Below are 13,918 nucleotides of genomic sequence, written 5' to 3'. Positions count from 1 at the left end.
TTCGGCCTAATGGGCTCATCTTCCACATCAACGCCTTGTCCATACCCAAACCTAACCTCATCGACCGGACCAGCTTGTTGTACTTCATACAAAAACACCAGGGCGACTACCTACGGCGGCTGGGTTTGTGTCCGCGGGGGACGGAGTCAGTAGACATCTGAAACGTGAACCCGGCGCGGGAGATCGCGGCGTCAATTAAGCGACGGGGTCTGCTTCATTTCCAGTCCGCCCTATGAAATAGATCTCCCAGGTCTGTAGGACGCTGAGTTTTGGGTGGTTTCTTGGATGCTAAGGGGCAAAGTGAGTAAGTGTAGCTGAGTAGCGCGATGGGATTGGCTACTGCTTTAAGATTGCTTTGTGTGACGCGGGACAGGTACGAGTCTAATTTCTGGTGACAGAATTATATATTCTTGGTAAGTGTATCGTACAGTCTATGTATGTACATGCTCGTAGCAGTTTATACATGAAGTTCATGGCTTTCGCCTTGACCTGCCAATGGATTAGCAGCAGCATTCTTCGAGAGCGCTGGGGCTCCACTCATGGAGCCTAACTCCTTGATTCAACATCTGCGGGACAGACATGGCTCTTGAGGATGTGGCGCAGGCAAACGACGTTTCAGCAACTGCCGTGCCAGGATTGAGGTTGACGTCTCCGATAATCTGGGGAGACTAGTGGTTCGATGCACCTGTCGTGTTGCACCGGCCATTGATGCATGGATGCAATCCTTATCCCAATAGATCAAGGCCATGTCAAGGGCCGGTCTGTGAGCATCTGATAACGCACCATTTCGTTCATCTCGCTTCATGCAGCAGGCCAACAGGCCCTATCTGCAAGACGAGAACCCTCGCAAGACATTCGACCCTCAGACCATCGTCAATTCACTCATCACTGTATCAAATCACAGATCATTTCTTCCCCTTCTTCTTACCCCCCTTCCCATCCCCACTGCCTCCAGACTCCCTCACAAATCCCCCCTTAACCAACGCATCCCTCCCCGCAGCATTAATGATCCTAAACCGATCCGGGCCCAGCAAAACCCCACCATACCACCTAGTCACGACCACGACGACATCCCACACATCCATCAACTGCATCAGATGCAACAGTCGCCCACCAGCCGCCGTCTCCCCATCATCATCACAATCCTGCACAATCGACACATCGCCCGCAGCATCAGCACCAGCACCAAGAGCAGTAGCCGCCTTATTCCCCGTCAGCGCAACCTTCCTCTCCCTGATCCTCCACGCACTAATATTATGCGTCGCGCCCGCGACCTTCTTCTCCACCGCCAACAAATAATCCAGAAACCCCTTCGCCTGCTCCAGGCTCGTCACCCGCGCCGCCCGCCCCACGAACACGGACTTCTTCTCCGTGATCACATCCGAGAGAACCCATTCCGGTGGAGCGGTTAGCCCGAAGGTTTCGTGGAGGTGGAGGGCGCTCGTATCTGCGGTGTTTGGTGCGATTTCTGTGGGGCCTGTGCCATTGTTGCTGTTTGTAGATGGATTGGGATTGGGGTTGGAGTTGGAGTTGGGATTGTTGTGGACGGTATCCCCGCCCACCCCTAGTTCCGTGAAGGTCGTCTCCGCTTCGGAGATCAGGTCGAAGAGGCAGACGGAGCCTGGCGTGTAGCTCCGAGAGAGGATGTCGGCGAGCACGTCGACGGCTAGCTTGCCTTCGCCACGGGCGGCGGTTGAGGCTGTGCCTAGGATGCGCGGCGGGGTGTCCGGGTAGGTTGCTGGGAAGCTGAGGAGGAAGGAGAGGTGCGGGTGGTTTGGGATTTGGAGTTTGAGGGTTGTTGTGCTTGTTGTTGTTGTTGCTTCTTCGGGAGTGGTGGTGTTGCCCAGGTCGAGGGTTGTGGTAGTGCTGCTGGTGCTGGTTCCTGTGCTGGAGATTGTGATGGTGTCGGGGTCGTAGATTGCGTTTATGGCTTCGAGTTCGTCGGCCAGATCTGGGTTGGAAATTGACATCTTGGTTGCGTGAGGGTTGTGCAGGGGATTGTGGAGGATAGCCTGGTGGATGTGCGACTGCGGCTTTGATTGCAACGGTTGGTGAGGGGAGATCTGATCTATGGCTGAGGGGGATTTAAGAGCATCAAGCTATGTGGAGGTGATAATTGTTGAATCTGCTATTCTTTCCCAATCAGGCCTTATAGCTCAATGGTAGGGCGTCAGTTTTCGGTACTGAAGGTTCTGGGTTCGAGTCCCAGTGGGGTCGCTTCTTTTTTGCTTTTGTTTTCTTTGTTAGCTGTCGATCTTGCGTCTAGCAGTGTTTGAGTTGTAGAACTGGGGTAAAGGCCCAAAGGGCGCACACGCCTTTGTGGAGGGTCTACTCCGTATTCTTGCGGACTATACGGAGTTCCTTGTTCTGTGTTCTCCATTGGACAGTATCGACAAAATGAAACTCAACAACCCAAGCCCATCATATTTACCGCCCTCTCCAACTGCAACCCCTGCAGCATCGTCTCTTCATCCTTTATTCCATCCAAGTTCTTCCTTTTCCAGAAAGTCCGGAACCCCTCTACTAACCTCCGAGTAATGTCGGAGATCTCGTCTGCTGGCATCGCTGCGAAGCAAAGTCGGAAGTACTGCTGCGACCGAATGACCGCCGCAGGGGTGGGAGCGAACAATGACCCGGGACCCACCAGACACAAGAATGGCTCTTCCATCAAATGCAACCAGAGCGCCTTGATCAGCCTCTCGGCTCCATAGGTCTGCAGCAAGGGATGTGTCTCGATGCTGACCTTAAGCCAAACGAACATGCCCCCAGTGGGCCAAGCGAAGTCAAACATCTGCACCTTATCCAACACCTCCCAAGTGGCCTCTTCATCCTCCGAGTGAGCACAACCGGAACTCGTATCGACCAGATACTTCCCTTCTTCCAGGACGGTGCACATGTCGCGCATGCGCTGCTCGTAGCTCGCGCGCAGCCCCTCCAGCCACCGCACCCAGCCATCCATCTGCCAGGCGCGCTGCTCGCCCTTGCTATTTTTACTATTACTGCCGGCCGCCACGCCGTCGGGGGAGTCAACCTGCTGCCCCAGAATTAACTCGGCCACCATGGCCTGCACGAACCCAGACGGTTGCTGGGTGCTCGTCTCCGTGATACGCGTCAACCGCTCGATGAACGCCGGCGGAGCGGTGATCCACCCCAACCGACACCCCGGCGCAATCGTCTTGGAGAACGTGTCTAACCGCACGACGCGTCCGTCCGTGTCTAGCGAAAGATACGAGGGGATCAGCGAGTCCAGAAACGCGTACCCCGATGACCGGCCGTGCGCGTTGTAGTTGCGCGGCTTTGGATGGACCGCCAGCGGCGAGCCGCGATATTGGGCCTCCGTGGCTGCTGCAGACGGGTACTGGAGGTTCCAGTATGGGTCATCCTCGATGATGAGGATGTCATACTGCTGACACAACGAATAGATCTCCTTTCGTCGCTCAACGGACAGAGTCCCACCTGTTGGGTTTTGGCCGATTCTGCAGCAGAGCACAGATTTAGCTCCATGTGTGGGTGGAAGACAAAGTTGGTTGAACTTACGTGATGGTATACATCAAGTGCGGGCGACGTCCTTTCTTGAAATCCCAGTTCTCCAGAACATCCGCCAACCCGCCTTTGCCATGGGCGAGCATGCCCTGCGTGTCGACGGCAACGGTGGCGACGTTGACGCCCCGGGGCTGGAAGGTCTGAATGGCGTTCATGAAGACGAACTCCTCGCAGAGCACGCCCTCGCGCTGGTTGATATAGTCCCGCCGGGGGTCCCAGGCGGTGGTGAAGGCTTCGACGGCCTTGGACAGGCCATCGGTCGCCCCCGTCGTGAGCAGGGTCGCCGGCCCGCCCGCGTAGGGGACGTTAGGATGGAGATGCTCCCGGGCGAATTCGCGCACAAACGTGGCCAGGGCCGGCAGGCCCTCCGCGGTGCCATACTGCAAGGCCGTGGCGACATCGATCTTCCGGGCTAGACTGGTATTCGGGGTTTCTCGCGGCACGACCATGCGCTCCGTCGAACGCACGTCATCTCCGGTCGTGCTAGGACTTACCGGAAACCGCTGCGGGTGGACCACTGTGGCCTCGAGGGTGTCGTAGGGGAAGTATGACGCATTTGGCAAGCCTGATGTCGTGCGCGGTAAGTGAGGGGGAAGGAAGAATCAAACGCAACAGAGCAGAATGAAGTAATCAAAGAACAGAGCGAAACTCACCACCCGCCAAATTCTCAATGTCGGGCCGAAGCATATACTTATATAGGCTCTTCACGAGACTAGGTTCTCGTCGCTTGGTCACGAGAGAGAGATGATGCGACAAGTCGAGCGGAGGCGACTTCTGGAGAGTGGAGTAAACCATGATGGCGGGAATCACCGGCGAATATCTTCACAATTACTCATATATCGACTTATTTTCAGCAGGGAGAAGATAACCGTAAGCATTAACAGACCGGAAGCAAAGTAATCAACCCACTGGTCGCTCAGCGTTCGAGTGGAGTGGAGAGGCAAGGGTATATAAAACCGGACGTTATCGCAGTGCTTGATAAGCAAACCAAGAACAGCGGTTGGAGATCCACTCGGAGGATCCAGAGTCCAGACAGAACTCCCTCTTCCCCCATGACGGAACGGACCCGTTTGAATGGATTGGATGAGATAAGTTGCTGACTTAGTCTCCGTAGCCAAAGAGGGCTCGTGCTGTGGTTTTGGCTCTTTTTTGCTGGAGGGCGTTGGCTCGTGGAGAATGGAGATTGCGATAGATAGGGTTGGGATTCAAATCCTGATTTCTTATCCGACGAATCCCGCGGCCAGTGGCTGTCTGACAGGCTAGACCAGACTTCGAAGTGTACAGTACCTTGCTTTCCTCTGTCTGTGACTGTGTGCTATCAAGTCCATTCCCCGCAGATTTAACTTGTGGGTCATTATTATTGAACCGAGTGGGAACGAAGTCTGGGGGTGGATGTTCTTGTTTCTTTTCGCCCGGGAGTTGATTTCGGGCTGGTGTTTGATTACTGGGGTTATCGGAGTATGGGCTCTTTTAGTGTGTTCTAGTGCTGTAAGCAGGTCTTTGAGTAGTTAACTTGGAGAGCATTGTACTGCGACATACATAGAAACTATGATCCTTGGTGTATACAATTGCCCAAGAGGGGCGATCGTAGGATATATATGGAGGGGATGATGGGTGTTGACGGTTAAATATTCTAGCTGACTACTACTAGCAACCTGCCAAAACATACATCATCATGATCCATCGTCACCCTTTTTTGTGTATATAGTTGGCACCGTCAGCCACTTAGCAATAAATGATACACCTGACATATTCTTGGTGAAAATAACAATTTCGATCATTCAAGAAGTCATTTAACCACCTCTCTTCTGGCAAGAACTGTAATTATATTCAGTAGTCTAACAAACCCACTGGGTATACCTCCTCCACGCAATCCACCCCACTCACTCGCAGAAGCCATCCACACGGTTTAACCCACTACCTCACAGGCGATGACCTATTCTTCCTCCGGAAAGCCCAAAAGGCCGCTCATCCACCTCGCAAACACTCCCCAATTCCGGTAACCGGCCGGCCTGGAAATACTCTCGAACGAGACGACCTGAGCGGTGCCCTTGGAGGGAGCACTGTAGGAGCGATGCTGCAAGGCCTTGCGTTTGGTTCTTGTTTGTGTCTTCCAGAATTTCGGGAGTTAGGGTTGGGTGGTTGAGGTTGAGCGTGAGGGAAGATGTGAAGGGGGAGGGTGGGAGTTTTAGTGCTAGTGCAGGATGCTTGTGCGTATCTGTGGGTAGTCTGGAGATGTTGGTTGGACTCGATGGGGGTCGTTGTTGTTGAGGCTCGGTGGGCCGTGGGGATGGGATGTTCGTGCATGATTATTCTTCTTTACTGCGTGTTGGGTTGGGTGATTGCTGGGTGGGTGCTGGGTAGGTAGGTATTCAGTTATACTACTGAATGAAGATAAGGTGAAGAAGCAACCACTGGAATGAAATGAAGATAAAGTGGAGGGAGCTGAGAGAGGACCGTAGAAACTTCTGTATCCTTGGGGGGTGGTGTTTATTGACTGGGTTGATATGGGACATAGATAGACAGGGGTGTGGCTCCTGGTCTTGCAGTTTTAGTACTATATTTGTATAGGCTGAAATTAACTCAAGTGCTGGATGATGTTTAGCCGGGGTTTACAGGTGCCGAAATGCTGGAGGAAGCGCAGGACTAAGAATCCACCACATCATGAAGAACAACCATTGGGAGATATGACTGTATGTATATTCGAGACAACCCAACTTCTCTAGCCGAAACACAGTATCTAAAAATAAGAGTACATTGGTCCCCAAAAGAAAACAAGGGTATCCCTACTTTAACTCACAAATCCCGTCTCCCCGTAAAGATATTTGCATCAACGCCTAATTACCTTCAACAGCAGCCGCTGCTCCGCGCCCACGGCCACGACCCCGGAATCCATTACCTCCACGACCACCACCACGGCCACGGCCGCGCTGGTTTAGCGTTTGCGGAGGCGGGACCTGGGAATAGTTCTTGGGCCGGAAGTTCGGGTTGGTCTTCATCACTCCGGCGTCTGGATCGGTGCTCTCGACCGAGTGGTATCCGCCGCGAGTGCGACCCATGCCTCCACGACCGGCACCGCCGCGGCTCCCGCCTCGTCCCCGACCACCACGGAATGCGCCATCAACGGTCTGGTTGCCGTTGGGCTGAGGGCGGAAGGGCAGGGTCGTTTGAGCGCCGACGCCGTTCGATGCGCCTCGGCCGCCACGGCCACGACCGCTCATGCCGGTGAGTGCGCCGCGGTACGAGTTGCCCAGCGGCGCAGGGGCGGTAGCTTCTCTCAGCTGGCCCTGTCCGGCGGGTCCGGTAGGGGCGCCGTAACCGGCGACGGTGAGAGGGGTAGGCTGGGTTTGTTGCTGTGCATCCGCTGCACGAGTGCTAGCAATGAGCTGGCGGTAAGAGACGTTCAACACAGACGATGCGAGCACGGTCTGTCCGCGGAAAGGCGAGCAGCGGTCTCCGAGTGTCGTGCCGCTCATGAAAGAGACGTCGAAAACGACATCTAGTAGGACGGCTCGTGAGGTTCGGGTGAGTCCGACGACCGTTCCTCGAGTAGCGATAGGTACTTTACCCGAGTCTTGCGCGTAGACCACACGATCGCCAAGCTTAAACGTCTGATTTTGAAGTCGCTGCTCAACGTCGGAAGGCCGCAGAAGGGCGCTTCGTGGAACACCGCGGATCTTCTTGGGTTGCATCTGCGGTTGGCTCCGGACAAGCTCATCGGCATCCTGCTCGATCATCTTCACAACGTCCGAGTCCAGCTGTTCCGCCTCCAGGGGAACGCGCTCAAAGTTCTTGGCCTCAATTGATTTAAGCCAGTCGCGGATCTCCTGCATCTTCAGCAGAGCGACCTCTTCCGGATAAAAATCAGTGGGCGTGTACCGATCATTCTGAGGATTGCGCTGGATTCCTGCAATAAACTCGGGGAATTTGATCATATACTGCTGCAACAAGTCGACAGCCTTTTGACTGAACTCCCACCCGGAGTCGCCACGGCGCGAATAGCCAAGAACCTTCTGCTTGCGGGCTTCGAATTTGAGATTCAGACCCAAGTTGACCCGCTGACCCTCGATATCGACCGAGAACGAGGATGTAATCTTGGCCAAGACGAGGGGGTTCAAGCGCAGGCTCCGGGCGATGGCGAAGGAAGGCATATAGGGGCAGAGTCGCTCGGCGTTCTTGGCACGTTCTCGTCCAAACTCGGGCTCCCGGCCTTTCACTGCCGCTATCATACCATTGACCTTGCCATCGTCGTGCCCAGTGACATGCACCGGACGTCCATAGTTGTAATCTCCTAGGAAGAATGCCCGAGAACCCTCGGGAAATTCCTCCTCAATAGGCAGAGCGCCTCTCTCAATGAAGCGTTCATCGGGGTTAATCACATCATCTACAACCAACTGCAGGGCGTAGTCAGTTTCCTGCCCAGAAATATCGCCAAATTCTTTGATCGTAGCACCCTCATCAGTCTTGATCAAGCCCTTGAGCAACTGTACGTGTACCATGGACTCAACTGGACCGATGATGGTACCGAGTCTCTTGCTATACGTTCCTTCAATCTTATCGGCTTTCTTCTTCCATTGGTCAATCTGGGCTGCGGTGTGAGGGATAGCAACCACGTGTTGCTCACCCTCTGGCAGAAGATAATCGAAAAGCTCATCCGACACACGGATGACAAGCGCTTCTTGCAAAAAGGGATAGCCGACATGAACCCGTTGGCCGAGTTTCTGCTTGGCCAACTCCGCGCTCGATCTGCTTCCAGGATCAAGCACAGTGATGACCATGCTCTCGTTGCGGCTTTCCTGCTGAAATACACAGACTCCGTGGAATCCCAGCTGGCCAACATGGGGCAAGGTCTTTAGACTGGGGAACCCAGCCAAAGCTGACGCCCCGAGGTGTACTCCGTCTACCAACCCGATGTACGGCTCAAGACCGTCCATGGTAGGCAGATCGAAGACGTTTTCAATACAGTGACAGCTAGGGATATCCGGGAAGACGCCAGGAAGAGAGGACGGGTAGGTGAACTGCACATCTGGCGAATAGGTGAACTTTAGACTGGCGCCAAAGCCGTTTCTTGCCTTTTCTTCGGGCGTCAACAAATGTTCTCTAGTCGCCAAAGCAGCCAGCAAGCGGCCTTCATCGATGAAGGGGATCTTCACAACAGCCTCCCACTCCATCTTCTTTCCATTCATGTCCAATTCGAAATCGCGGGGGTAAAAATCAATAATCGGCGAGTCAGGTGAGGTCATCAAGTCATGATACGCAGTAGGCACAGTTTTCTTGCTGCGGTCAGGTAACACTCCCATAAGCTGCTCATAGGGCCTGAATGGCTTTCCAAGCCGGAAATTCGTGTCGGCCTTCAGGCCTTTCTTCACATCTGTGTCGAGTTAGTGATCGGTCATCGATTTCGCACACCTGGAACTTACCTGAAATCATTGGGGCATAGTGATACTTGAAGAACCATGGCCAGGACGCAATGCCTCTGTAGTAGTAGTACAGAACCCACTGAAGACCTTGCACGTAGTTCTCCGTCAACTGTTTCATCTCCTCGTGGCTATCCAGTCCCCAACCGAATTTACCCACATAATACTGGTCCTTCCATTCTTGGAATTTTTCCTCATACTTCTTCTCCGCCGCTGCTTGGGCCTCTTCAGTCGATAATTCCTGAACCTTGGCGTTTTCGTACTTCCGGATAATCCTTTGTACAGCCAACGTAGCCTCCTCGTCGTCATCCCCACTGTCATCGTCTTCAGTAGCAGGCAGCTGGACTCGGATGAAGCGATCGCCCTGCTCATCGGCGACGGTAGACCAAGGCAGTCGAAGGTCACCTGCGAGCTGCTCGACGAATTTGCGATCGCTGGCGGGCAGCGTAGAAGGAAAGTCAAGGGGCTTCGTCTCCGACGCTTTCCCAGGTCGGTTTAGCACGTATTTCTTCACCTCCTTGAGAAGCTCCTTTTGAGCAGGGGTGAGTGTGAGCCCCTTTGGCTTCTCATGTGCCTCAGTGGCGCCAGTCCTCTTGGCTTGCAGCCATCGTGCGTCAGAGAATTCGGCTTCAAAGAACCGATACTCAACGCTGCTCAGAGCGTCCAAGAGCATGCCCAGCCGCTCCATGTGGATGACACCTTGTTCATTAATATACCCACCCATCTTGGGTAAGATCTCCTTATAAGTCTTGAACATCAGTGCCAAAGCACCCTCATTGATGTGCAAGTTGGGCAGATTGGGCAAGAAGTCGTTTCCAACGAAAAACGCCATCAAGATGAAGTCATCAATGACCCTCTCCATGTCGAAGGGAAATTCTAGAACGCCTTCTTGTTCTAATTCCTGGAACTCCAATTCCAAATATTCTCTGACCATAGACAGATGTAAGAGATAGAAGTTCTGGTGCTCAAGTTCCTTGGGCTTCTTCGAAACCTGGCGGCCGAAGGTGACCTCTTCACGGAGGAGGCAGAAATGAGGGTCGTGGCTCAGCAGACCCAACATGATAAGATCGGCATCGAGTCCGTAGAGACAGTGGCGAACATTGGGATCGTAATCAGGCTGTGCTTTCGCATGCCTGATATACTCCATGATCTTATGCTCACCCTCACCGGGAGTCTCATGACCGGAAAGCACAATTTCGACTCCCTGCCAATCCTTATCCTCCGAGATCTTCTTGTTGATGAAGTATTTCAATTGCTCGGTCAGTTTGGCCATGAACTCTGTACCCGGAGTGATGCAGTTGCTGTCAAAGGGATCCTCCTTGGGCATCTCAATGCCCTGGGCGATCGCCTTGTCCTTGGCCACCTCAGCGTCCAGAGCCGTACGGAAACGCCGCGCACGCTGTTGATTCATCTTGGCCCGGGGAGCCACACCGTCGACAGCCATGAAAAATAGCTTCTTCGGTTTGATCTTGCCATACAAATGTTCGATATAGTTGAAAATAGCTATGAACATCTTGTCCTCAGTCATGCGAAATGTCGGTGAATCACTGTCTTTGTGTGTACAGTTATGAATAATGCCGTTCATATCGAGGTACAGGTTGTCGAATTCGGGGATGCGGTTCTCGGCGATCAGCAGCGAGATGGCGGGATACCGCTCGCTCAGCCAACGGAAGAACTTGGGAACACCCATGGTGAATTATGTAAATAGAATCTAGCGTAGAAAGTGTAGGTTCTAGAGACGAAGGAGTGTCAAGGGAACAAAAGCTGCCGTTTGAGTCGTGATCGTCGAAGTAGTGGTGGTCGTCAATTCTCAATGAAGCTCCAAGCTCGGAGGCGAATCATCCAGCGCACGGCGTAATGGGGCGGTCGCAGAGAAACGGAAACGACTGGGTATCCTCAAAGAACTATATTGACAGATAAATTCCAACACAGAAAGGAGAAAAGGAAGAAGTAAGCTAGACGGAGGGCGGCGAAAGCGCCAAACGGCACGAGAGGAGGAATGAGGTGTGTAGTAGTAGTGAAGAGTCGAAAGGTGGGTGAAGGCAACCTCATGTCCGATGATTGAATGACTCTACAGCGGGCTTCGCCTCAGGCAGACCCCCCCTTGGCATCATGTGAGCTGCCAAGCCCCTCCCTGTCCGTTTTGGGATTAGTCTCTCGGGCGGTCATTAACGCGCCGCCAACGGGCAAAGTCGCGTTTCGCTCAGTGCGAACAGAAAGAAGCTCACTCTTTGCTCTGCTGCTTGACCACCCTGCAAACTTTCAAGTCTGAACTTTCCACCAGGCTGTCAATATCGTCCTTCACGCATACTACCTCAAATATAACCTCCACAGGGTCGCTCTATACAGCCATATAATCTCCGGTTAACAGATACCATGGAGCCTTACGACGACAGTAGGAAACCCTCGATGAGATGTGTTGCGCGAACGTCATTTCTAACCCTCATGCACTTTAGCTTTTGTTGAGGAACAGGAGGAGCAAGAAGAGGAGCGCACTGAGGAGAAGGTTATTAATGAAGGTATGAATCATCTTAGCTTTGGATGATCGGGCAAGCAAATGGAAACTAAAGGGTGTTACATCAGAATATAAAACGTGGAAGAAGAATGCCCCGTTTCTCTACGACATGATACTCAGTACGGCGCTCGAATGGCCTACTCTCACGACGCAATGGCTTCCTGATAAGCAAGAGTATGAGCCTCTAACCGGGTCAAGCTTCAATTCGTCCTGACACAACATAGGGTTCCTGATAAGCCATATTCAACTCACCGTCTACTCATCGGCACCCACACATCGAGTGATGCGCAAAATTACTTGCAGATCGCTCAAGTACAATTACCGAATCCCACTGCACCTAACCCAGATGACTACGATGAGGGACGAGGCGAGATTGGCGGCTACGGCGGCAGCTCCAAGAAGGCGCCAGTGGAGATCAAATTCAACATCGTGCAGAAGATCGACCACAAGGGCGAGGTCAACAAAGCTCGCTACCAACCGCAGAATCCCAACATCATTGCTACGATGTGTACAGATGGACGAGTCATGATTTGGGATCGCTCGAAGCACCCCAGTACGCCGACGGGAACAGTCAACCCTCAAATGGAGCTGCTCGGCCATACGCGAGAAGGATTCGGCCTTAGCTGGAGCCCTCACACCGCTGGCCACCTCGTCACGGGTAGCGAGGACAAGACTGTTCGTCTTTGGTAAGATTGATAAGATTTCTGGCTGTTGATCTGGTGGGGTTGCTAATGCCAATGGCAGGGATCTGACGACATACACCAAGGGCAACAAGGCACTGAAGCCGGTTCGGACCTACACACACCATTCATCTATCGTCAACGATGTGCAATACCACCCTCTGCACTCTTCTCTGATCGGAACGGTATCCGACGATATCACCCTCCAGATCATCGATATCCGTGAAGCCGAGACCAACCGCGCAGCCGCTTCCGCGGAGGGTCAGCACCGTGATGCCATCAACGCTGTCGCATTCAACCCTGCTGCCGAGACCGTCCTGGCGACCGGATCGGCTGACAAGTCCATTGGTCTGTGGGATCTTCGTAACCTGAAGACCAAGCTGCACGCCCTCGAATGCCACAACGATTCTGTCACCTCGCTGTCTTGGCACCCGTTCGAAGAAGCTGTTCTGGCCAGTGCCAGCTATGATCGCAAGATCATGTTCTGGGACCTCAGCCGGGCTGGAGAGGAGCAGACCCCTGAGGATGCACAGGATGGACCCCCAGAGCTGTAGGTTTTTCCCAACCCCATTTCATATGTCTCGGGGTGAATGAACGCGCTGACCATAATTTTGCAGTCTTTTCATGCACGGCGGTCACACCAACCGCATCTCCGACTTTAGCTGGAACCTTAACGACCCTTGGGTTCTCTGCTCTGCTGCGGAGGATAACCTGTTGCAAGTCTGGAAGGTGGCCGATGCGATTGTGGGTAAGGATTTGGAGGATGTGCCGACTGAAGAGTTGGAGCCATGAGCTGGCGTTGACTGAAACATAAAACGGAAGTCTACATTATTGATACCTATCTTGAGCGGTTGACTTGCTTCTTGTCTTGCTACACGCGTCTCACTGATACAGTCAACCGGAAGTTTTAATCCGGAGAGCGCTTATGTAGATGGCCTTGTCCCTGGTTCACTCTAAATACTTATTTTGATGCCTCATGTAACAATGACCAATTATTGCAAAAAGAACACCCTGGGAGTTCTGAAAGGATCGAAATAATGGCAGTTTAAGGATAAACCTCTGAAGTGGCTCATTTTCAGTCACGGGAATAACATACTAGGTACCTAGTAGCTGGTCTACACCGGCATCAGGGCTAGCTCCCGATAACGTGTATCAGTGAATCAGTTCCTCTTCCACAATGTTTCATGTGCCCCGACCGTTGGCCCTGATAAGCTAGGCATTGGCATGCGCAGTGGGTGTCCAACGTTGCGAGCGCTATGGCCGAAGATGCTGGTGCAGATCATGCGGGGTAAAGGCGTGCAGCTGCCAAGCGAATTTTTTCGAGTCTTGGCCACCCTCTGACACTTGGAGGTCCGTCTAGAGAGGGTAAATGTTGGAGTTTTCGAACGAGCCTTTTGTTAATTGTAAATAATTGCTCCCATTCCTCCAATTTATTCTCCTCCTCCGGCCTTTTCGCAGTCCGGACTTCGGGGCCTCGAAGGATGGTGAAATTAGTCTAGATTGTCCTAATCCGCACTAGCCCCAATTGCCCCTCGTGTCAGCCGCTCATCCAGCTGGCTGATTGGATGATAGTGCGGGCGGTGAGAACGGACACCTGAGATCGGAGGGGGGCCATTATTTCGCTCCGAAGAGGTAACGCCGTTCAAGCGCCGCGAGCCTTATTTTTTTACTTTTCTCATCGCTCCTCGAAGGGAAACAAACTTGTTGATTGTTTACCTTGTCATGTGTCGGATTAGGTGAACTCTTTTCTGCCATATCCATCA

At 53.1% G+C, this 13,918-nt stretch overlaps 2 protein-coding genes and 1 non-coding gene across 3 annotated transcripts; 2 read left to right on the top strand and 1 right to left on the bottom strand.

Moving 5' to 3' along the window:
• Nucleotides 1-905: 905 nt before the first annotated feature.
• On the bottom strand, nucleotides 906-4,412 carry BO97DRAFT_472613 (PLP-dependent transferase; the record flags this gene model as incomplete). Its single annotated transcript, XM_025700150.1, has 5 exons — nucleotides 4,197-4,412; nucleotides 3,538-4,108; nucleotides 2,451-3,476; nucleotides 2,029-2,074; nucleotides 906-1,970 (listed from the first exon to the last, which is right to left on the bottom strand). The coding sequence occupies exons 1-5, from the start codon at nucleotides 4,336-4,338 to the stop codon at nucleotides 906-908; spliced, it is 2,850 nt and encodes a 949-aa protein (XP_025548345.1). The 5' UTR covers nucleotides 4,339-4,412.
• BO97DRAFT_t227 lies at nucleotides 2,146-2,217 on the top strand. Its single transcript has one exon. It is a non-coding gene; the product is annotated as a tRNA-Arg (tRNA).
• Nucleotides 4,413-11,175: 6,763 nt separating the features above from the next.
• BO97DRAFT_375288 (WD repeat RBAP46/RBAP48/MSI1 family protein) lies at nucleotides 11,176-13,145 on the top strand. The gene is made up of 6 exons (XM_025692982.1): nucleotides 11,176-11,355; nucleotides 11,417-11,479; nucleotides 11,544-11,649; nucleotides 11,700-12,161; nucleotides 12,220-12,705; nucleotides 12,773-13,145. Exons 1-6 carry the CDS (start codon nucleotides 11,337-11,339, stop codon nucleotides 12,945-12,947), a joined length of 1,311 nt encoding a protein of 436 aa, XP_025548344.1. The 5' UTR covers nucleotides 11,176-11,336; the 3' UTR covers nucleotides 12,948-13,145.
• Nucleotides 13,146-13,918: the final 773 nt, after the last annotated feature.

This window comes from Aspergillus homomorphus (assembly GCF_003184865.1).
Source record: "Aspergillus homomorphus CBS 101889 unplaced genomic scaffold BO97scaffold_40, whole genome shotgun sequence".
In the NCBI taxonomy this organism is placed as follows: Eukaryota; Fungi; Ascomycota; class Eurotiomycetes; order Eurotiales; family Aspergillaceae; genus Aspergillus; species Aspergillus homomorphus.
This window is presented reverse-complemented; position numbering and strand designations above follow the sequence as displayed.

Excerpts from the sequence above, each read along its gene's own strand:
- BO97DRAFT_375288 (XM_025692982.1), top strand. Across the intron at positions 11,650-11,699 it reads TGGCTTCCTGATAAGCAAGA|GGTTCCTGATAAGCCATATT; the intron begins GTATGAGCCTCT and ends GACACAACATAG. Across the intron at positions 12,162-12,219 it reads GACAAGACTGTTCGTCTTTG|GGATCTGACGACATACACCA; the intron begins GTAAGATTGATA and ends TGCCAATGGCAG.